This window comes from Parasteatoda tepidariorum, chromosome 9 (assembly GCF_982258835.1).
Source record: "Parasteatoda tepidariorum strain Cologne lab strain chromosome 9, Ptep-v5.0, whole genome shotgun sequence".
NCBI classification, from domain to species: Eukaryota; Metazoa; Arthropoda; class Arachnida; order Araneae; family Theridiidae; genus Parasteatoda; species Parasteatoda tepidariorum.
The window spans coordinates 99,314,009-99,337,733 of NC_141763.1; the positions used below are offsets into that span (position 1 = coordinate 99,314,009).

The 23,725-nt window shown below is 30.2% G+C and overlaps 3 protein-coding genes across 3 annotated transcripts in view; 1 reads left to right on the plus strand and 2 right to left on the minus strand.

Moving 5' to 3' along the window:
• LOC107451227 (uncharacterized) overlaps nucleotides 1–23,725 on the minus strand; it is a 78,777-nt gene that overhangs the window by 47,330 nt on the left and 7,722 nt on the right. The window lies entirely within an intron of this gene.
• LOC107451244 (uncharacterized) overlaps nucleotides 8,620–23,725 on the plus strand; it is a 34,603-nt gene continuing 19,497 nt past the window's right edge. The window contains exon 1 of the mRNA XM_016067282.4: nucleotides 8,620–8,785. The gene's annotated coding sequence lies outside the window, so the exon portion shown is untranslated. The remainder of the gene's footprint in view (nucleotides 8,786–23,725) is intronic.
• LOC147804970 (uncharacterized) lies at nucleotides 13,144–22,754 on the minus strand. The gene is made up of 2 exons (XM_087151548.1): nucleotides 22,359–22,754; nucleotides 13,144–13,161 (listed from the first exon to the last, which is right to left on the minus strand). Exons 1-2 carry the CDS (start codon nucleotides 22,752–22,754, stop codon nucleotides 13,144–13,146), a joined length of 414 nt encoding a protein of 137 aa, XP_087007674.1.

The window sequence follows — 23,725 nt, forward strand, 5'->3', positions numbered from 1 at the left end:
CATTCCATTTATTTTTTATGTATTTAATAATATCGGGTTGTTTATAAATCTTGTACACTTCTAAGTTAAATCTCCTTCCCCAGTTATTGTTTGGTTAGAAATAACTAATGGAAAAAAATCATAAAGCTTATTTTGATATTCTAAAACAAGAACGTCAATGAAAAAAAAAAAAGAAATGTAGGAAAAAGAAGTACAGCGTCAGTAGCAGTTCTTCAAACTGTTTGTTTAATTATGCATGCCTACATTTTTGGTGCTCGTTTCAAATGACAAAAAAGGAAGTGTTTTGTAATATGATGAGCCGTGGGCGCATTGATGAAGATTAAAATGTTTATACTTGTTTTTTGCTTCAGACAATAACTCTTTACTTCTAGTAATCATTATCAGTCAGACGTTAACCATTATCAGGCAGACACGTTACTCAGACGTTTAAAAGAGAAGGGGGGAAATGTTTATAGTCTGCTATATTGTGTAAGGTTTTGCGTTTAAGATTGTTTAACGCTATCAATGTACTACTTGATGTACCTAATCGATTGAAACTTGTACTATCTAATCAACTTTAAAACTGTTTTCCCCCTTACATTATTGATCTAACAATGCTGTTCTTGCTTAAGAGCGAAAAAAAAAGTTGCATAATTACGCCAGCTTGCTCATTTTTTGGTGACATTCTTCAAGTTTAACAAGGTTTGTAGAATCTTGTTCTCCAAGGAAAATTTAAAAAAAAAAAAGCCACAGTTTAAGTGCCTTACACTTGTATCAAAGCTATGATTTTAAACTATATGCCATCTTGCTGTAAATAATTTTCTAGGCTTTAGAACGGACAAATAACTAAAATATTATAAAAGTTATTAAACTTTTTTTAAAAAATCGAGTTAATCAAGTTAGTTACATTTTTATATTTACATAAAAATTATCAAAATCAATGCCTTATTTCCCAGTTTTTGCGAATTCTATTAGCCCAGATAATACAGCATTGGAGTATAATTTTAAATATTATTTAATTAGACCACAAACGCTTTTCATTTTCTCAGAATTGTGGCCTTTCTCCATATTGAAGTTTTGCGCCATTTTCAGAATTAGCTTAGGGGCGCTGGCTAAAGATAGGCCAAACGTGCCCTCTAACAGTCGTGAGTAACTGTTGCCAACTCACATCAGTTATGATGATAGCATATTATTCGCAAAAAAAAAGCATCATTCTATGCGACTACAAAACTTACAAAATTTTGATTAAGATCAAAAATTGCAATTTTAAATTAATGGACATCAATAAAAAGAACTTTAATCCCTTGGATGCATCAACTGTTTAAAAATGATGTTAAATCAAAATTTTATCAGGTTTTACGAGCATATAATATGTAAATATTATCCTCTTATTTTTGAAATCAAAAATTTTCTTTTTAAATATTAGTTTGCGTACATTGCTTTTTTTTTTATCTCAAACATTATACTCAAGTGTTCCATTACTGTTTTAAGCAGGACACTATAACACTTATGAGGATTTGTTGTTGTTGTTAATTTGCGTCGCACTAGAGCTGCACAATGGGCTATTGGCGACGGTCTGGGAAACATCCCGGAGGATGATCCGAAGACATACCATCACAATTTTGATCCTCTGCGGAGGGGATGGCACCCCCGCTTCGGTAGCCCGACGACCTGCGCGCGAAGTCGAGCACTTTACGGTAGCACAGTTTAACGAGGACCAATACCGCACACCCTCGGTCCCTACGCAGACTGACCCAAGTGGTCACCCACCCGCACACTGACCGTAGCCAGTGATGCTTGACTTCGGTGATCTGCTGGGAACCGTGTCTTAACGATCAGTCCACTGCGGGACACACTTATGAGGAAAAAAATTACTTTTGCTCTATCCAGTTTAGTTGGGGTTTGAACTTGAATTAATTTTCAATGATAATTTTTGACTTTAAAAAAGTTAAGCATTGTTTTGTTAGTATTTTCTTCTTTTTTTCACATTTTCTCAAAAATCCCGTTTTTTATTCATTTACTATTAAATGAAAATAAGAAATTATAAAACTGAAAGTATTATGTTAATTGAACAAATGCGAATAAAAAAATTCTTAGTTTAAAAATTATTCATATTTTTTTTAAAAAAATGTAGAAAGAAATTATAGTGATATAAACCTGTTAGTGTTCATGGACTCAATGTAATGATGATACTAAAATTGCATCATAAACTCAATGTAATTATTTTTGTTCATAAATTTCTTATTTTTCTATCATTATTTATTTATTTAAATTGTACTGATGTATACAACTGTAAAAATAACTTTCTTCTTGTAATTTCACATAATTTTATATTTTAATTATATTTTTCGGTATTTCGAATAACATTTCCATATTTTATATAACATTTCAAATAAAATAAAAAGTTTTCGACAAGATTTTATTAATAACACAAAACAAAATATTATTTTATTTTATAAATTGCTTTAAATAGCCAAACCAATTCCAAGTTTACAACTATCAACTATTTAGAATCCAACCCAGAAGACAAGGAAACTCTTGGATCAAGCATTGGGAGAACTTGCTTTCGAGAAGGACTTTTTGATGTAACTAACCCTCATTTGCGTTACATGGAGAGGAAAACCATGAAAACCTCTTACGGTAAGATCAAGGGAACTTTAAACTGTGATCTGTCTGACACTGAGGATTGGTACCGAGACATTGCGAGCCGGGAGCAGAATTCTGATTTTACTACTTTAAATGTTGAACATCGTAGCCTAGAAATTTTGAACTCGATCCAGAAGACAAGGGAACTCCTGACCCGCATTTGCGTGACATGGTTAGAAAAACTACGATATCCTTCCGCGATTAGCCCGACGGGAGTTCAAAACCATGAACCGTCTACCTCTAAGGATCCGTACTGGGCCACTGCGAGCAGAGTGCATAATTCATACCAGTCAACAATTGCTGGAGATTCGAACCTGGGTCACTTCATTGTGAGGGATCACTTCATCGCTCTATTCCCTGAGCCACCACGACTTCACAAATTATTGTTGAAAATTGTGACTTTGGTATTAGTTGGTTATCACTTGCTATTTTAGCATGCATTTATTTAGTTTTAAATAAGCTAAATTTGTTGTCATCTAATAAATATCCAAAATCATCTAATCAAACACCACCTAAAAAATATACCAGGAATTGTAGAAGAAAAACATTTTATGTAAAATGTTAATGCATATATTTTGATTTATTTGACATTACTTGCGAATTTTCTTTTAAAAGTTCCTAATATTGTAAATATTTAAAACATATTTCTATTAAAAAAAAATTGATAAAACTGATTAATTTATCTCATTACAGCTATAGAATATAAAATTATGCTGAATATAATACTAGTTCGTTTTAAACAAAGCAAATTTAGACATTCAATAGTCTTTTTAATACAAAAATCAAATATTTCTCTTAAAATTTGTTCTAAACATCAAATTAAATTAGGAGAGGTAATACGCAAGTAGATGCATTTCAATATTTTTAACTGAAATGAGATTCGTTATAATTAAATTTCTTTATGTTCAGTTGTATAAAAGAATAATATCTAACGAATTCAATAGTCATGAATTTCAAAAAATATTTGGATCATATATTGAGTTTTAAAATTATTTTATGAAAGTTTAAAGATAATTTGTTGCAAGCTAGCGATGTTATGCTCTAATTAAATTGCTAATTTATATTATTTTGATATTTACATCACCGTAAATTTTATTTCATAGAATATAATTTTCATTTGAAATCCATGAATATTTCATATAAAATGGATTAATTATAATTTCTGATGTAAATTAATGTTATTCGTTGGTATATTTTAATTTATATCAAATGTATCTCTTTACTTCAATATTTAATTTAAATTTTTGAGAAATAATAATAAAATTAGAATTGAATTTGAATAAATTAGGCTACATATGTAATATAGTATAATTGTATACATGTTATAATATGTGCAAAGTGATTTATTAAATGCTTTAAGAAAAAAAGGAATTCTCAAAATTGAGGAAAAAAGCGTCAAAATACCACCAAAACAAATGACAATCAGGGCCAGGGTAGCCTGGTTGGTAGGGCGCTGGACTTACGTTCGTGAGAACGGTAGTGCGAATCCACTAGACCGAAAACTTCCCGTATAGTGAATGGTGATTGGTGCACGCTAAATCTGTCGGGCCACAAAGTCCGCCATGTTCCCATAACAAATTTTAACTCTAGGGGTACTGGATTGGAGATAGGTCGTTCTCTGGTTCAGGTTAAAATTACGATCTGTGGATGAATGAATGGACATATGAATGGGTCCGCCCTGTAAGCGGGTATGGGTGTGGCAGAAGTTGAATTCTTGGTCACAGATGGCGGCACTGGAAAACAAGAACAATCGCAGCTTCAGGGCCTTAATGGCTTATGGCAACAACAAACGAAAATCGAAACTAAAAACTCTATGCATTCATGATTAAAATAGCATATGCTCATTTTTGAGCAAAAAGCAAAGTCTCAAAGGTGATGGGGATTGGAAGTATGTGAGAGATGATCGTTGGCTGCTGTCAGGTTTCGAACCTAGAACCTCCGGGTATGTAGTGGGATGCTCTGCCCACGATAGTGGAATAACCCAAGCCAGGGAAAGTTTGGAAACTTTATATCTATTCATATTCTATTACCATGAAAGTTTTTAAAAATGCAGTGAAATAAGCAAAGAGTGATATTAAAATTACCAATATCCTGACTAAGCTATAGGATATTAGGACCATATTTTTCAAATTGCAATCTTTGTACCATTGATATTGGAAATTAAAACATCATGAAGTGTCATTGCGACGGCTACTATATAAAGATTCCTGACTCGCTCTGGACTACTACCGTACAACTATGTAGGTTAGAGCATGCTACTACGAATCCGAAGGGCTCTGAATCGAATCTTGACTGAAGACAATGACATTTATAGGCCAGCTGTTTATATAAAACTAATACTTCTTGTTCTTGAGAAAATTACCTCCCCCCACGGCTAAATTAATTTTAATGATAAATTTGAGTTTAAACTTTATTATCCACTTAATGTGAAGATTTTGAAAATTTTATACGAATCTAAAAGAAAAAATTCTTAAAAATAAAGCCAGTAATTTAAATTTGATTTTTATCGCTATTGTTCGACACAGACACTATACTGTTATTATATTGTTATCATTATCACATTATTGTGAACCAGTTCTTCTCAGAAAAAAGGATCACAAAGTGCAATTGTATAAAGGTTTTGAAAAATTTTCAATGATTCCAAATGAAACAAAAAATTTTTAAAAATAGAATCATTTATTGAAATTTAATTATTATTATAATTGTTCGACTCAAACATTATATTATAAGTATATTGTTATGATATTATGAATCAAGTATGTCTAAGTATCTGATAGTTTTGAAGAATTTCTGATGATTCTAAAAAAAAAAAATCTAAAAATAAGCTTATCTTATTCATTGAAATTTGATTATTACTAATATTGTTCGATACAAATTGTATAATGTAATAATAACATTGTAATTATTGCCATGACATTATTATGATTTACTTGTTCAGAGAAAAAGAAACGAAGTATCTGATCGTTTTGAAGAATTTCAGAAGATTCTAAAAAAATTTTAAAAAAATGCTGAAAATAAACTTATCTCATTCATTGAAATTTGATTATTATTAGTATTGTTCGATACACATTTTATATTGTTACAAAAAACATTGTAATTATAATATTGTTAAGACATTGTTATAAGTGAGTTGTTCTTAAAAAAAAAGAATCACAAAGTATTTGATGGTTTTGAAGAATATCAGATTGCTCTAAAAATAAAAAGAACCATGCTAAAAATAAACTTATCTCATGCATTGAAATTTGATTATTATTAATATTGTTCGATAGAACTTGTATAATGTAATAATAATGGTGTAATTATAATATTGTCATTTTAATATTGTATAATAATAATATTGTAATAATAACATAACATTGTAATAAAGATATTGTTATGAGAATATTTTAAGAGCGTTGTTCTTAGAGAAAGGAATCACAAAATATGGATAACAATGTGAAAACAAAATAGTGTTCTAAAAATGTTGATCTTCCTTCCTCTTTCTCTTTAAATAAATAAATAAAATAAAAAACGAGCCGTATTGAAGTATCCAACGTCATACAACCACCTTACGAAATTCAAGATTGAGGACTAATGCTTGAACCGATTTAAATAAGAATGACAACAAAAAAAAGAACTTGTCTTGTTTGAACAATTTCTCATCACGATGACAACCTCACACATAAAAATGTCATTTAGAACATCCTGAGAAAATCTGCAGACGATCGTTTTGAACGAAAACGATTTGTAAGCACCTGCAGGCGAGACTGCATTTTTAGCGACGAAATTGCCCTCCCCCTCCCCTACCGGCAGGCATTTTGGAGTATGACCCTACGTCGATAAGACACTGGTTAAAACATACCTTCTAATTATTATCACGTCAGTAAAAAACAAAGCGTCACAAATTGAATGCGCGACGCTGTAATGAGATTCGGGTATTTATTACCAAGAGGTGATGCAGAAAAGATTCCCCTCCCCAGTTCCCCCCACTCTCTTTTATTCGATGCCTGAGAGATAGAAAGACACACAGAGATTAGTTTGTGAACTCGAATAAACAAGTCTTTCGTTCCGGACTTTCGTGCCTATGCAAAAACAAAAGTTCAGCGGCCTTTGTATCTATTGCCATTCTCTGTCCTGAGAAGCGTTAATTGTTTCGTTGTAGTCTTAATTAGTTACAATAAAGCGCTATTACTTCTTCGACGAAAATGTTTATATAGATCTAGTGACTATAAGAATAAGGTTATAGTCTTCTTATATATTCTTAATTCTTAAGTATATATATTCTTAAGTATATATATTTTTAAGTATATATATTCTTAAGTATATATATTTTTAAGTATATATATTCTTAAGTATATATATTTTTAAGTATATATATTCTTAAGTATATATGTTAAGTGACTGAAACCATATGGTAATAGTCACTTAAGAATGAAATATTTTTGAGTTATATTATAGAGATCGGCAACAGATTAGCATGAATGATAAATAATGATTTGAATGATAGAGTATAAGTGATTTTCAATTGAATCTAAATTTCCTTTATTTATTTATTTTAAAAATGACCCTGACTGATTATTTAGAGCACTGGAAAAATTCCTGATAGGTCTCTGCACTTAAGGCTGATTTTGAGGAGGGGGGAATGGCAGATGCAGGAAAAAATATAATAGAACGGCAGGAAAATATGATTTATTTTTTATAAAATATATGTAGAAAAAAGTACCTGGTCGTGTCTTTTTCCGTTTTTGGTGAACATATCTGGCCTCCCAGACCATGCGACATAAAGCTGGTTAATAAAATTTTTTTTTAATTTAAGGTTTTTAAACAAGCCCACAAATACTTGAAGGAAGTAATAGAGTGAATTGAGTTTTTGTAACACAGAAATTCAATAAATTTCAGTTTGGCAAAACTGTCATTCAGAATTTCAACAAAAGTGTCCTTATGTACCAGAAAATCAGTAAGACCACCAGGTGTGTTATTTTACACAAAACCCTATACTGTGAAACAATAAAAATTGAATCATAAAAAAAATCTCCGTTTTTAATAAAAAAGAAAATCAGTCTTCTATGAAGATTACTTCATGCGTGAAATTCGAGACACCAGTGACTTAAATTGAAAATTATTGATTTAAATAAATAAATAAAAATAAAACAAAATAAATAAGAATAAAATAAATAAAAATAAAACAGAATAAATAAAAATAAAATAAATAAATAAAAATAAATAAATTGAGTTAAATTAAAATAAATAAATAAAAATAAATAAACTGAGTTAAAGTAAAATAAATAACTAAATGTGAACAAACATATTTTAGAGTAAAAGCGGTTAAGTGCCGGTGTAAGATCATTTTTTATACACTAAACGCCAAATTTTGTGAATCATTCAACGAAGCTGTTTATTCAATTCTTGACTACTGCTCCCAGAAATTAGTTTTTTAGACAAACTAAAAAAATGAAGCAACTTCAAGAACATCTTTTTTCTTTTGAACTTCGATTATATTTTGTTACATCAAAATTATGTAATCTAATTTTATTAAAACATCTATACATATAACTGATTTAATCTAAAAGCTTCTTCAGAATAAAAAACAAAAACTATCCGAGGCTTAAAATTAACTTTTTTAATTAATTTTAATGAAACAAAAGCTCATTCTAATTAGATGTTGCATATTAATTAAATATTAAAACCTGAAAAATATTTACCTCTCAATTCTGTTGTAAATATTTATAAAAAAAATTACTTCTAGATATTTTTTTTTTCAGAGTGATCGAGTGGTGGTTTGAAAACGATTTTTCTTGAGAAAAAACAACTAAGCTTCACCTAAAAAGAAAAAGAAAACGATTTTTGAGAAAGGGTTCATTTTGCTGAAATCGCTGCTCTTTATATGTAGCTTAAATTGTGATCTGGCGAAATGGAGCGAGAGTTTCGAATTTTCCAGGGTATTGCTAAAGATTCTGTGGGCGTATAAAGGCGGAGGCGAATAAACGCCTCCGTTAAAGTTAAGGATAAGAAGAAGAAGAAAAAAAAAGAAAGAATAGTTCGCGTAGAAAAATAACCACCTGGTATATTTTAGTCAATATTAATAAAATAAATTGAAATTTTGATACATAAAATGCTAATTAGTTGAAGGGACTATAAAAGATAATATCATCTTGCATCGTTAGGTAACGTGGGAATTCAGGTAAGGTATTATTTAATGAAGATTTTCATTTGATAAAGCTGGAAACTAGTATTACATAAGTTGAATATTTTTAAGAATTTACGTAAAATAGTTTATTTTAATACATAGAAACATAGAAAATAATTTTTCTTCTCCATTTAAATACATTTATTTTATTGCATTTGATAACTAAATAATAAATGCATTCATTTAGTAAATTGCAATGCTTTTTAAATTGCAGAAAAGTTAAATTAGCTAATAAAAATAGTTTTGAATTTGTACATATAATTTGTCAAATAAGCAAAATTTAATAAATATCATTATTATACGTAGATTCATAGCACGCAACTTATTTCGGAAAGATTGTTTTATATTTTTTATGCTAGATATTTATTTATTTTAACACGAATTACATTTTCATTGGCGGATTAATATTCTTGGGTAATTCTAGAGTGTTAATATAGTGCAACTTTTATTTTCATAAGCTGATGATTCTATTATTACATTCGTATTCTCAACCTCTTTATATTTGTTTTCATTTTTTTAATCGGGAAATGCTTCAGGTTAATAATCATCACGTTAATATTTTATTTCAAGTTAATTTGTGTTGTTGCTTTTTGCAATTTTAGAAAAATAATTATGATTTCATTTTTCGAATTAAATATTATTCAAAATAGCTCTCGTTAAAAATTCCTTGCAAAATTAGCAAAAAATAAGAGCCTAGTGTAAGCAGTATTTTCATGTGTATAAAAGCAATTTTTCTTTTATAATATTCTACGAAAATAGTAAATTTAACCAAATGCATGATTAACTATTATAGGATCAGGTCTGCTTATTGGGAAAAAACAACTATTGGCTGACTCATGACAGCATTTCGTCTATTTTGGAATTATCTTTGAATAAACGAATTTTATAATTGTATGCAAAAACTTTTCAATTCGTTTACTAAGTTTTCAAGATATAGAAATCAAGATATAAATCTCAAGATATTTTGGGAAATACGCAAGAAATAAAATTAGCATTAAGTGGTTTGTCTTACATAGTGGTTTGTCAATACATATCTTTTCAATTTGCTTGAAATATTACCAAGATATAGCAAAGTACGCAAAAAGGTAAAATTTGCAGTAAAAGGTTCAACCTTTCAACCGCTTTTCTGATTAAACTATTGGGACCATATTTTCCAGATTGCTGTTACCCAGAGGCTCAGCTATCGGGGGGGGGGGGACGTATGTCCACGAGGGCAGCTTTAGAGTGGTGCCGAATTCGCGAAAAATGAATTTCAGAATAAATTGTTGTTCTCTTTTATAGATTGTCCTAGTTTCATTTGATGCTTACGGACCTCATAACTTCTACAGATTCAACAGACAGGTGGTGTCTAAAATTAATTATTGATTGCCTTGAATATAGATTATTATTTTTTTAAAACTACTTTTGACAAAATGGTAAAATATTATATTAAAAATACATTTAGAAATACTTAATATTTAACCAATAAAAAATGAAATAACATAAATTAAAGTTAAATAAAATAAAATAAAATAAAATAATAATAAATAAAAAATCAATAAATAAACGTGATCAAAAACATAAGTTTAATAGAAACTATAATAACAATATGTACCATGAAATTTTTAAGAAAAATCGAATGAAAAGTTATGAATATATTGAGTTACATTGTTATCCTGAGTTACATTTGAAAAACTTTATTCAATATTTCAAAATTAAATTAATATAAAATTTAACAATCTAATGCCAAACGCTGTGGATTATTAACTTTTAACTTACCTAAAATTTAAAATGGGGTCGAGAAGCCCCCAGTCACTCTGAGATCAAATTGTAAGGAAGGGAAAAAAACTGAGTTGACTACACCTCTGCGACTACCTGCCCCCCTCCCCAATATTTTATTTAAAACAGCGGAGTAGATTTCTGTGTTTCGTTTTGTAACCTAAAATATCTTCTGCACGAATTAATTAGCCTATTTAAGTTTAGGATCTCGAATCATTAATATTAAGTTACAGTACGTGAGAATTTGACCATTAGATTAAAAGTTATTCTGGTCATTTGCTGTTTTGTGCACTTCAGTATACATACTTAACTTATTACCGTCCACTTCATCATTCTAGGGTGATTTATTTCTTTAAAGATAAATAAAAACTAATGACGCAATTATTTTCATAATAAAAAATTTGTGAACCACGATATTTTGTGCTTATCATTATACAAGACGTGTCTCTGTTCCTTCAGCGGGTTGGAAAACCTATAACAAACAAAATATCACCAACACATCAAATTTTTTTTTTATTTTACTTGATAAAGATACGTAGCATTTTTCTTTTCTATTTTTTTCTCAAATGTCCAATATGTGAACCTTTAACGATGTGGCAGACTTCATATTTTAAGTCAAATTCTTACCACGATCGCTGCAACATGTCACGATCAATAGTAGCGAATACGGTTGTGTTTCCTCGTTGATATGCTGCTAATGCAGTTAGTGGCACAAATACAGGAAGAGTATGCGTTTTTACTTTTTCAACAAGATGTGGTGTCCTCCATTATCAGACGGATGGTCATGGTTTTCTAAATAACGAGCTTCCTAATCGTTGGATTGAAGAAGCAACTCCCAGAAGAGAAAAGGCCTCCGCACAGGTTATCATAAGCAAATAATACGATTCTTTAGAAGCCCGAACCTTCTGACATCATTCTTATCCCATCACTACGTAGTTTATGTTCGTTACGTCGGACTACTAAATTGATCCGTGTGGAGGCCTTCTCTCTTCCAGGGGGTGTTGATTGAACTAAAATCGGACGACAACAAGCTACTTCTTCCATAATAGTCACTGTTCTCTCCAAATTCAACTCCCTGTTATTTTTTACGGGGTTACATTAAAGATTATGTGCTCGTGTCCCCCCTATGCCTCGTGATTTAAGAGAATTACAACGAAGGATTGATTGGGATATTTGAACATTTATGAAGAAAAAAAGAAACTTGCATTGTTTCTTTATCAGATGAAATGAAATTTGTTGTTGTATCGGAAATTCTTTGTTTGCTATAAGCCTTCCATATTCCGGAGTGATTTGTGAAACATCCTGTATATTTATATAGACTTTTTTATTTGATCTTAAATCCTGCAAACTGCAATCCAAAAAGCTAAGAAATACACTCTATAACAAAAAAATCGACGCACCAAGAAGGAGTTGTCCGATTGAAACGAAAATTGGTGGATAGAAAGACAATGTACAGAATAGTAAATGATTAAAGATTTATTGCAGAGTTACAGTAACAAGTTCAATAAGGTGTTGACCCGCCTCTAGCATGGATACAAGCTTCCACACGGCGTGACATAGACCGATAAAGCTCACGGATGATTTCTTGCGGTATTTCCTGCCAAATTCGATCCAATTGTCGAACGAGATCATCAACATTCCGTGCCAGATGCAATCGCCTTCCCATCATATCCCAGACATGCTCGATGGGAGAGAGATCTGGTGATCTGGCAGGTCAAGGAAGAGTTTGACAAGCTTGCAGACAGTTCATAGCAACACGTGTCGCATGTGGTCTGGCATTGTCCTGCTGAAAAACCAGCCCAGGGCGTTGCAAAAGGAACGGTAGCAAAACTGGTCTAAGGATGTCGTCGACGTACCGCTGTGCAGTAAGTGTTCCTCTAATGACCACCAAAGGGGTCCGGCTGTCAAAGGAAATGGCACCCCAGACCATAATGCCTTGTTGAGGGCCGGTGTGGCGTGCAATAGTGAAGGCGGGATCCCCCCTCTGCCCTGTGCGTCTCCAAACGCGTCTTCGATGATCGTCAGGACACAGTTGGAAGCGGGATTCGTCGCTAAAGACTATACGTCCCCAGTCGACATCATTCCAGCCTGATCAGTCGCCAATTTTGCGCGTCTTAGTGCATTCTTGGTGTGTCGATTTTTTTGTTATAGAGTGTATAATATCAGGATAACTTATCAATACTAGTATAACTTATAGTTTAGCAAACATGTTTTCTGTTTCTTTGAAAATATAATATAAAAATTTATAAATTTTGTGCTGAATGATACAAAATTAAGAAGCAATGTAATGCAAGAAGCACAAATTGAAAAATATAACACAAGCAGCGATCTTTGCGCTAATAGGGCTGATTCCCATTTTTAAACTCGGCGTACCAATCACGAGTCGTTCTTTTAGCTACGCTATCTTTTCAATACACAACATATATATCACGACCAGCTTTTGCAGATTTAGAACATTAATTAAAAGCAAAAAAAGGAAGTGTTTAAAATGCTCCTTTTTTTTATCAAATCGACATTCTATTTTAATGATCTGAAACTAATAAAAATTTATTAAAATATTAAAAAAAATACTACATAGATTCTTGTAAATTAATTTAACCTTGTCCAATGACCTAAAACATGATGTAAAAAATATTTAATGACATGCGGAATATTAATTTTTAAAAAAACAACAACAAAAAAACAAGCATTTGCATAAATTTTTTTAATTAACAGTGAGTATGGTTATTGGATGTCAAAGTAGCAGAAGGCGTCTAATTCTTCACGTTGTTCTTCTTTCGTCGTTATTCATATTTATGAGCAAATTTAGTGTGCGCAATATTTAGTATCAAATAAAGGGCTTGGCTAGAAATCTAAGTCCTTTAGATGATAAAAATATTGTTATATAGTGATGAAAAATAATGCTATGAAAGTAAAATACTGTAACAAAATAGTAGTTACCAACAACAGTGTACTTTCTGCAATGCAAATAGTGCTCCACCAAAATTTTGAAATTACTAAAAAATTAAAAGGATTTCTTAAGGAAAAGATTTAAGAAGGATTAAGGGGTTTTAAGGATTAAAAGAATAAGGATTTTTAAAGAAAATAGGATTTTTTAAAGGAAAAAAAAAACGAACTACAAGAAGATATGAGAAGGCTTTAATTATACAAATTTAGACTTATTTAACTTTTGAAACTAAATCCTTGATTGTGATACAATTATTCTTATTGTAAAACAACATTTTTTAATGTTAGATGAATACAATCTGTCTGATTGTTTCTCAGAATCGAGTTTTTAAAATTATGATTAAATACGAAATCCATCTTTTTTTTTTTTTAAATGTTGAGATTTTCGCAAAAAACAGTCATCGTACACTTTAAAAGAGATTTCTCAGAAATAATGGTCGAAGATTTCCGAATTCAGTTTAAATCGAATCTAAAACTATTCCTGAGAAAAAAGAATAAAATTATTTCATTTTTTCAATACTGCAAATTTGAATTTATCAATTTTTAATAACCATGTCAAAACAAAGAAATATGATGAGCGGATTAATAAAATTGAAAAAAGTTTTTTCCCAAATGAGAACTGAAAAAACTGTAAGTTATTATACATAAATATCTTATTTAATATTTTTTTTACTGAAACTAATTAATTAGGTCTTATTTTTCGATTGAATGATGCATAAACTGTTGTGTATATAGTCCTCAAAATAAATACATTAGCTAATTTAATATTTTCATCACTATGACAACAATTTGTAAATATATTTTTATAGGAGTACATTTTTTAATCTTTTTTTATATTTTTGTTTAAGCAGTTTATTTTATACGTGGTTAAAGTTTATCATTTTTAATTTCGAAAAAATACTGTTACAGGAGATCGTCGCTATGATTCTTGGTTAGTATGAATTATTTATATCAAGATTCTTTTAGTAATCCCTGATGATGTAACGTGTTACTTAAGAAAAAAATACAGAGAAAGGAAGAAAATAAAAGTAACTAAGCCTAAAATATTTGTGAATTAACATATAAGTGAATCGGTATATAAGTGACCCAGTAAATTAGTGAAGTAGCTAATTAATGAATTAGTAAAGTAGGCTCTCAGCATATTAATGAATTGGTGAATCAGTTTAAAAATAAATAGAATGCGTTTATAAAGTTAAAATTGACGGTACCGCAGTTTATGATTACATTTTTTTACGTGTTTATCAAGTTTTGTTAGTCTGAAGAAAGGGAATATAGACTTACAGCTGTAAACGTTAATATAAATGGTAGAGCCGGGATGGCTCAGGGGTTGGAGCGCTCGTCTTCGAATGAGGTGAACAGGGTTCAAATCTCAACGATGGTGGGTCGATACGAATTCCGCCTCCATCTCGCACCGACCACAGTGCTGACGTGAAATATCCTCAGTGGTAGACGGATCATGGATTAGAGCTTCCTTGTCGTCAGGCAAACCGTGGGAGGTTTTCGTGGTTGTCTTCTCCGTGTAATGCAAATGTTGCCTAGTTTTATCAAGAAGTCCACCACGCAGGCAGTTTCCTCCCAATACTTGATCCAGGAGTTCCCTTGTCTTCTGGATTGGGTTCAAAATTGCAAGGATATGGAGTTGAACATTAGTAGTCGTAAACCCAAAGAATTGGGATAGTTGTTTAACGACTGTTATAAAACAAAATATAAATGATAACTTGATTTATTGAGGGAATAAAGAAAGAATAGGAAAAAAGAGGAAGACAAGCTAATGCTGTATTCAATTGATTTAAATAAAGTATTAATAAATGAAGGCTTAGGCTAAGTACAATTAGGGGTGCCACTTGCACAGCAGGTTGAATAATAAGGGGGCAGCACGCGCATTTGAGCATTTTACGGCAAATAACAAAATTTTTCTATAAACATAAGCACTATTTTTTTTTTATAAGTAAACCTAAAATTCAGACTAGCAAAATTTAATGATTTTTTTTATTAGTAAACCTAAAATATATCAGTTACATTTTCAGAAAATCGTGAACTTCTAATTTTTAAAATTTTTTTTTATTATTAAGTTTCATTCAAAAATGTAAAATCTGATACTTTTTTTAAAAAATAATTTGTCTTTTTATCAAAAATTTATATATTCAAAAAAATATAAAAATTAGTTTAAAGAAATTGTTTTTTTTTTTCTTGCGCTAAGTGACAGGACAATCACTTAAAAATAAATTCAAACTTAAGAAAAAAAAAGACGTTTTTCTTTCACAGAATGAAAGTATAAAAGTATAAAAAATAAATCAATAAATACATATTTTGATGATTAATACAAATTCAAATTAAATATTTTGATTGAACAAAATTCATAAGAAACATTACTTGGATTTGAGATGAAATCGGTGAAAATAATGAGAGACAAAAAGTGATTACTCAAATTTGCATCTTAATATCATATTAAAAATATTGGAGCAATTACGGCAATTACAATTACAAAATTCTGAAGCAATTATGGCGGAAAAGCGATCGAGAAACACAAATTTACAATAGAATCTAGGTAAATGGAGCTGGTCAAAATGTGATGACTCAAATCTGCGATTCAAAATTTTCAGCATTTTTTTTTTATTTCTCAAAAAAAAAAAAAAAAGTGCACAGTAGTTTTTGAGGGCCACAGGTTGTGCACACCTAGCTTAGTAAATAAATAAAAGAAGAATTCATAAAATTATAATTGGCTGTAAGGAAATCACAAAACAATTTTTTTCACTTGATTTAACACAAAATAATTTTAAAAATTTACGAAATATTTGAGGATTTAATTTTGCATAGTACTGTTCGTGAGTACTAATTATGGTTCAGATAATTTTTATATAGAATATTATGTTCGCATAAATTCAATTAGTATAAAAAATTTAATATTATATATTTTAAATTGGAAGAGAGATATTTCGTGTGGTTTTAAAAATTCATTTGATTAATTCAAAATTCTCAATCAATTGGATAAAAAAAATTTATAAAGAATGTTTCTAATTCTATAAACATGTTCGCAAATACACTGCTTGACAATTGCTAACGAGCAGCTACCTTTTTCGGAATGATTAATAATAGCCTTGTAATTTCGAACCTAATTCAGAAGCCAAACGAACTTCTGAATTGCGAAAAAATTAACCTAGTGGTGGACTTTTTTGATGGAACTCGCCATTATTTGCGCTGCATGGAGAGGAAAACCGCAAAAACCTGCCACGGTAAGCATGACGACAAGAGGACTCTAACCTATGATCCATCTATGAGATGGTTCTGTGAAATGCATGTATACCAGTAGTGGTTGCAAAGTCTGCAACTGGGAGTGACATTTCTGTTCACTTTCGCTACTGGGGATACACATATTTAACCGTCGTTGAACAGCCGACCCAATTTCGGTAGGCATAAGCCCACCAGTGCTCAACTCCGTAGTCTTGTCATTTCAAACCCAATTCAGAAGACAAGGGAGCTCCTGGATCAAGTAGTGGGAAAAATTTGCCTTCGTCGAGGACTTTTTAATGGAACTAGCCCACCTGCATCTGCGTTACATGGAGAGAAAAACCATGAAAACCTTTCACGGTCAGTCTAACGGCATGGGTACTCTAACCCATGATTTGCCTACCAATGAAGATATTTTACGTCAACACTGTGGTTGGTGCGAGCCGGGTGCGGAATTCGTATCGACTGGATTCGAACCCCGGGTCTCCTCATCGGGGGGAGAGCGCTCTATCTACTTAAGTCACCTCAGGGATACATAAAATTACTCTTAAGGTGTGGTGGTCAGACAACGACCACCAGCAAGCTATCCTATAGCATTCCATCCTTAAGACTAAATAAATGTTAAATTTTAAGAAAATTGCAACAGCTTTTTTGCCAACTCAACAACATAATAAACGGGATATAGTTTTATTCTCTTCTTCCTTCACTTGATCATAAAAATATTTTAATAAAACTTTAAAACATCCAAATTGCTTCCTGCCGAAGTATTTATTTTAATTCATTACAATTAAAATGATATATTAAAATTATTCTACTTTTTTTGTTTTGCTGACAAAAATCAATGAATAGTTTGTCTACAATAGCAATTATTATCATTTTTCTCATAAAATGTTTCTAATTCTATTTAAAAAGATACTGTTAAATAAATGAAGAAAACAAAGGAAATTGCAATGGAATAAATTTTAAATAAAAATCACATGAAAACTACGAATTCACAAGTTTTTTGACTATGTAAGACAATATGTGTTCTATAACAAACTTTGATTTCAGGGAATAGATTTATAAAAAGAAATAATCTGTCATAAATATATAAAAAAACTTTTGTGTATATTTTTCTGAAAACTGGAACTATATCTGCAATATTTGTATAAAAAGCTCAAAAAAAGTGTTTATTCTGAAAAATTACTTTGATAAAAATAACAAAACTATTATATTTCTCAAAAGGTAATGCAAATATAAATTTATCAATTTAAATAAGTATATATTTTTAATAACTATGTGCTTTTAATAATCGAAGAAATGTGAAAGCCTGGTGCATAAAAAGAAAAAAGTTCTTTCCCAATTGTGAGCTAACATTGTAAACGTTTCTTAGATATAAAACAAAAATATATCTGATTTCATTTTTTTATTTAAACTAATTAATTAGGGCTTATTTTCCGATTGAAGGAAACATGAACTGTTGTGTATTTAGTCTTTAATGGAAAGAAATCCCTTAACAGGAATCTAATTTAATATTTTCATCACTATGACGATTCTTTTTGTGAATAATTTTTATACAAGAAAATGTTTTTTATATATTAAAATTTTTGTTTAAGCCGTTTATTTTACGCGTGATTAAAGTTGATCGTTTTTAATTTCGAAAAAGTACCGATACAAGAGCGAGTTGCAATGATTCTTGGTCATTATAAATTATTTATACCGAGTTTCTTTAGGAAACGAAAGTTTCGAAAAAGTACGTTTACAAATTTAATAATATTAAAAAAAAGGAATAAATAGCAAAAGAGCTTCACGTGTTGAAAAGTAAAACAACATATGTGCTATAATTAATTTTGATTTCAATGAAAATGGTTGCATTTATAAAAAAGTTTAGATAATTTATTAATTAATTTAATTTATTTATTAGTTTAGTTTATAAAATGATTCACCAATATATGTCTGCCATCAATATATAAAGAAGAATTTCAGGAATATTTCCCAAAGAACTAGAACTATATCTGCAATATTTGTATAAATAATTTTGAAAAATGTGTAATTTTTAAATTTCTAATATATTATAGTTCAACTGATTGATGCGTAGGCAAGAATTTCTTATTTTGTGGAAAGTCTACATATATATATATATATATATATATATATATATATATATATATATATATATATATATATATATATATATATATATATATATATATATATATATATATATATATATATATATATATATATATATATATATATATATATATATATATATATATATATATATATATATATATATTTCCACAAAATTAGAAATTCTTGCCTACGTATCAATCAGTTGAACTATAATATATTAATTAATTATAAATCAAAATTTCAAAATAATTTAATCTTGCACACATAAAAATTAAAATGTATAGGAATTATAGTATATTAAAATTATAGTATATAGAATTCATATATATTTTCTGTAATAATCTGTAATATTTGCCATTTTTGACTCAATTCAATCTTAAATCGTTTGAAAATGTACGCATTAAATTAACTGCACAAAATGGAATTTCTTAGCTAATATAAAAAATTTAATTTAAAATTTAATGATGATAGTTTTTAAATAATATATAAAGTGCTAAGAAAGTTATGAAAGCGAGAAAGTTAATGAGGGAATCTTTACGAAAAGCTTTATTTTTAATTCATGTTATCATAAATCTGAACTTCTAAATAATTTAATCTTAAGTACATAAAAATTATAATATATAAAAATTATAATACATAAAAATTATAATGTATAAAAATTATAGTATATAAAGATTATAGTATATAGAATTCATATGTATTTTCTGTAATAATCTGTAATATTTGCAATTTTTGACTCAATTCAATCTTAAATCGTTTGAAAATGTTCGCATTAAAGTAACTGCACAAAATGGAATTTCATAGCTAATGTAAAAAAAAAAAAATTAATTTAAAATTTACTGATCATAGTTTTGAAATAATGTAATGAATACTAAGTGTATCAATAATAAATCATTTCTTTTTATATAGACTTAACTTTTATAATCAGAAGTTCGTAAATAATTTCATATTTATGGACAGTAAATAATACATACATCGTTTTCCACAATCATCTGTAATATTTCCAATTTATAGCAGAATTAAATCTTAAATTTTTAGGAAATAGAAGTTGATTTAGTTGTACAAAATGGAAGTTTTTAATTACAAAAAGTATTTAATTTAGAATTAATTGACGTTTGTTTTAAAACAATTTTAAAAAAATGTGGGGAATTTTTTTTTGTACAAATCATTCTTTAAAAAAGGAAGTTAGTCTAAGAAGTTGTTTAAAGTTTTATTTTTAACTACTACAAACTATAATTTCAGCAATAATTTTAAACTTATGGATGATATAAGCACAGATCCTCTTTTCTACGAGCTTCAAAAATACTAAATTAGACTATTTAGAAATTAATTACTTCATTTTTATAATATAATACTCTTCCATGTGAACGTATTATAAAAATTATTAAAATGAATTTCTATTTTGATCGTATGTACACTTGAAGGAGATTTTATTCTTTAATCCATAGTTCGAGTTCTATTTTTTATCGATCATCTTCAAAATATATATAGAATATCGATCAGGGCGACTTTATTCTGCGGGTATGCGTGTTTTATTCTATACATTCGATTTAAATTTTTATTTTTTGCTTTTACAAACGTTCTTTTCTTTTGATTTATATATGAGTTTTTTTTTTATACTTCTGAATTCTTATGCTTTTTAAGATTTTAAAAGAAGAGACAAAACTTTTCTCGTATAGAGATCAGAAGCTCCGATTTTATCACTTGGAATTTAGCGTGGTTTCGAGATTTATTAAAAAAAAGAAAGAAAAATATAAATAAAAGAAAAACATAATATTACCAAGTATCTGTTGGCTTTCAACCAAATATTCAAATAAGATGTTAAATCTAACGAACTTTTAAATTTTTTACAAGCTTGCAGAACAGTTTTGGGGGAAAATGTTTCTTGTTTTAAAAAGTTGGGGAAAATATATTGATGCTATTTTTTTATGGCAGAAAAATGCCAATTTTATTTATCTTTCAACAGGACAAGTGGTGTAAGTTTTCAAGTCTTGTTTTTAGAAATATTAAAAGTGGCGATAGTTTTGAATTCATTTAAGTAAAAAATAAATAAATGACGGTCGCTCAAAAACTGTTTATATTAGACATAACCTAAGTATTTAAATACAACTGAGTGGTTTACATGCAACCAAACGGTTTAGATGCAATAGATCAGTTTAGATACAATTTAGTGGTTTGGTTATAACTGAACGGTTTAAATACAACTGATCAATTTAGATATAACAGATCGGTTTAGAGGCTACTAATCAGCTTGGTTAGATACAAAGGAACGTATTAAAGGCAACTGATTAGTTTTGATGCAACTGATCAGTTCAGATACAACTGAGCGGTTTAAATACTACTGGTTGGTTTAAATACAACTGAATGATTTAGATAAATGGTTTAAACTAAACTTGCCAGAAGTCGGGCACGAATGTAGCGTGGTTAGACTATGCCGGTATAAGTTTTTGACATATTTTGCGAACCAAAACGCCGGTACAACAATATTAATATTGTACCTTTTCATTTCATAAATCCTCATTTTTTTCTTGAAAAGCAAAGTTGTTGTGTCCGTAGTAGCATACATTTCTATTTTCAAATTGATTAACTTACAATATCTGTGTCTGTAGTTATAGTCTGTAGTTATAGTAGTAGTAGTTTTAAAAAGGCAAAAATCATCTGTAAATAATACGTAAATAAGAAGCAAATTAAGAGACTGGAAGACAAGATTTTAGAGTGGGTGTTGAGCAATAAGCGTGGAAGAAAATTAGTAGTCGTCCAAGGAGAAGAATCTGCAGAATTTCACCTAATTTCGGAGAATCCACTTATGATTGCTTGCAAACTTTTGCAAGCTATTTATAAATCTCCTTTTTCCAAAGAGAACGAATTCGAAAACTTTAAGGAATAAAGCAAATATTTTATAACAATGTTTTTAAATCCAAAAATGTCAGCGTCTTATGCATTTAACCGGTACTCCTGACACTGATGTTTCTCCTAATCCATCCTCAGCAGATATTTAAATATTGAATAAATATAACAATATCAGAGAATAAATTAATATTAAATCGGATATAACAAATATTTTGGACACTCACCAAGGCGACTATGTGATTGTCGACATTCACCAGTTTTCACTGACGAATGTCGAATTTCTCTTGAATTTGGTCATTCATGGTAGCATATGTACAGTGATTTTATTCAGTGTAACAGAATAATCAACATATTCAATTTTTTTACTGTGCTTGCATAGTTAAATAATAATAATAATAATAATATCAAAATCTACCCCCCCCCCAAGCGATTGTCAGACCAAAGGGATCCGACTGTCAAAGGAAATGGCACCTCAGACCATAATGTCTTGTTGAAGGCCGGTGTGGCTTGCAATAGTGAAGGCGGGATCCCCCCTCTGCCCTGTGCGTCTCCAAACACGTCTTAGATGATCGTCAGGACACAGTTGGAAGAGGGATTCGTCGCTAAAGACTATACGTCCCCAGTCGGCATCATTCCAGTCTGATCGAGCCATGCACCACTGTAATCTGACTCGGCAGTGTTCAGGTGTGAGTGGCAGGTGGCGTAACGATCGCCGCGAGCGTAGATTTAGCTCTCTCATCCGTCTGTGAATGGTCATGGTGAACATTGGTGTTTGAGTGGAACGTCTGATGGTTAATAGAGATGAAGAAGGCGCTGTGACAGCTGCTCGGACAATCACTCTGTCCTCACGCTCTGTTGTAGCCCTAGGTCGACCGCTACTATCCTGACGCTGAACTCTGCCATTTTCCACCCATCCTTGCCAGCATCTTCGAATCGCCGCATCGCTTCGACTCAAATGATGAGCGATTCTCCGATTTGTCCAACCGGCATCTTTCAATCCAATGATACGACCTCTGTCAAACTCTGAAAGTTGCTCGTAATGAGCGCGAATCCAGCAGCGAGGCATTTTTTAAGTTGTTGAAAGGTAATCTGAATCGCAATCAAACCGAAAGTTTTAACAACCGTTGAAGAACTGCTCCTTATTACGTCTCCTGGATGCGCAGTTCCGATGCGCCAGAGATCAAACTATTTGTACATTGGACACCAAATTTTAATCATTTGCATATCTGTTCAAAACATTCATACATACGAAATTTCAAAGCAATCGGATGATTGCTTTTTGGTGCGTCGATTTTTTTGTTATAGAGTGTAGATCCTATCGCGAGATTTTTGATCAGTTGGTATCGAATAATTGATTCAGATCAAATGATTCGAATCCCTATTCAAAGCACAGATTCGAATTATTAAAGCTACTAATCATTGAATCATTTGACTCGAATCAACTTATTCGAACCGCTGATTCCCTAAATCTCTTTATATGAGTCACTGAACCGGATAAAGTGATTTGGGTCACTATTCGAAAGTTCAGAAATTTCATAAAATAAAAGTAAACAACTGATTCGAATGGGTTTCAAATGGGTGATTCAAATCACCGAATAAGTACCCAATTTTAGTTGGTAGCCTAAATCAAAACGAAGCAGCATTGTATGGGATGTTTTAGTTAAATAGAAATTATAATATGTACATTTATTAAAAAATCAAAAAGTGAATGTTCTAATTCCTTATTCAGTGAAATCCCCAGGGAATAACCACCTCTATTTGCGACCACTTTCGGGAGGGACGGAATTCTTTCCCTTGACTTTGTTTTGAAGAAAACCTCTTGGAGAGACCATTAAAACCTCTCCCAGCTACCAAACAAACATCTGCACCCAATGCGGAAAAGGTCAAATTAAGAAACATAAAAATATATAAAAGCTAACAAAACAAAATATATTATATAAAATTTAACAAAACAAATAAGTAGATAAAAGAGCCACTTATTTAGAGAGCTCTTTTTGACGATATAACCTCATGTTGCAGTCAGAGTGCACGAAAGAT

What these genes read in the sequence shown, in the direction of transcription:
- LOC147804970 (XM_087151548.1), bottom strand. Translation starts at nt 22,754, where the DNA reads ATGCCTCGCTGCTGGATTCGCGCTCATTACGAGCAACTTTCAGAGTTT.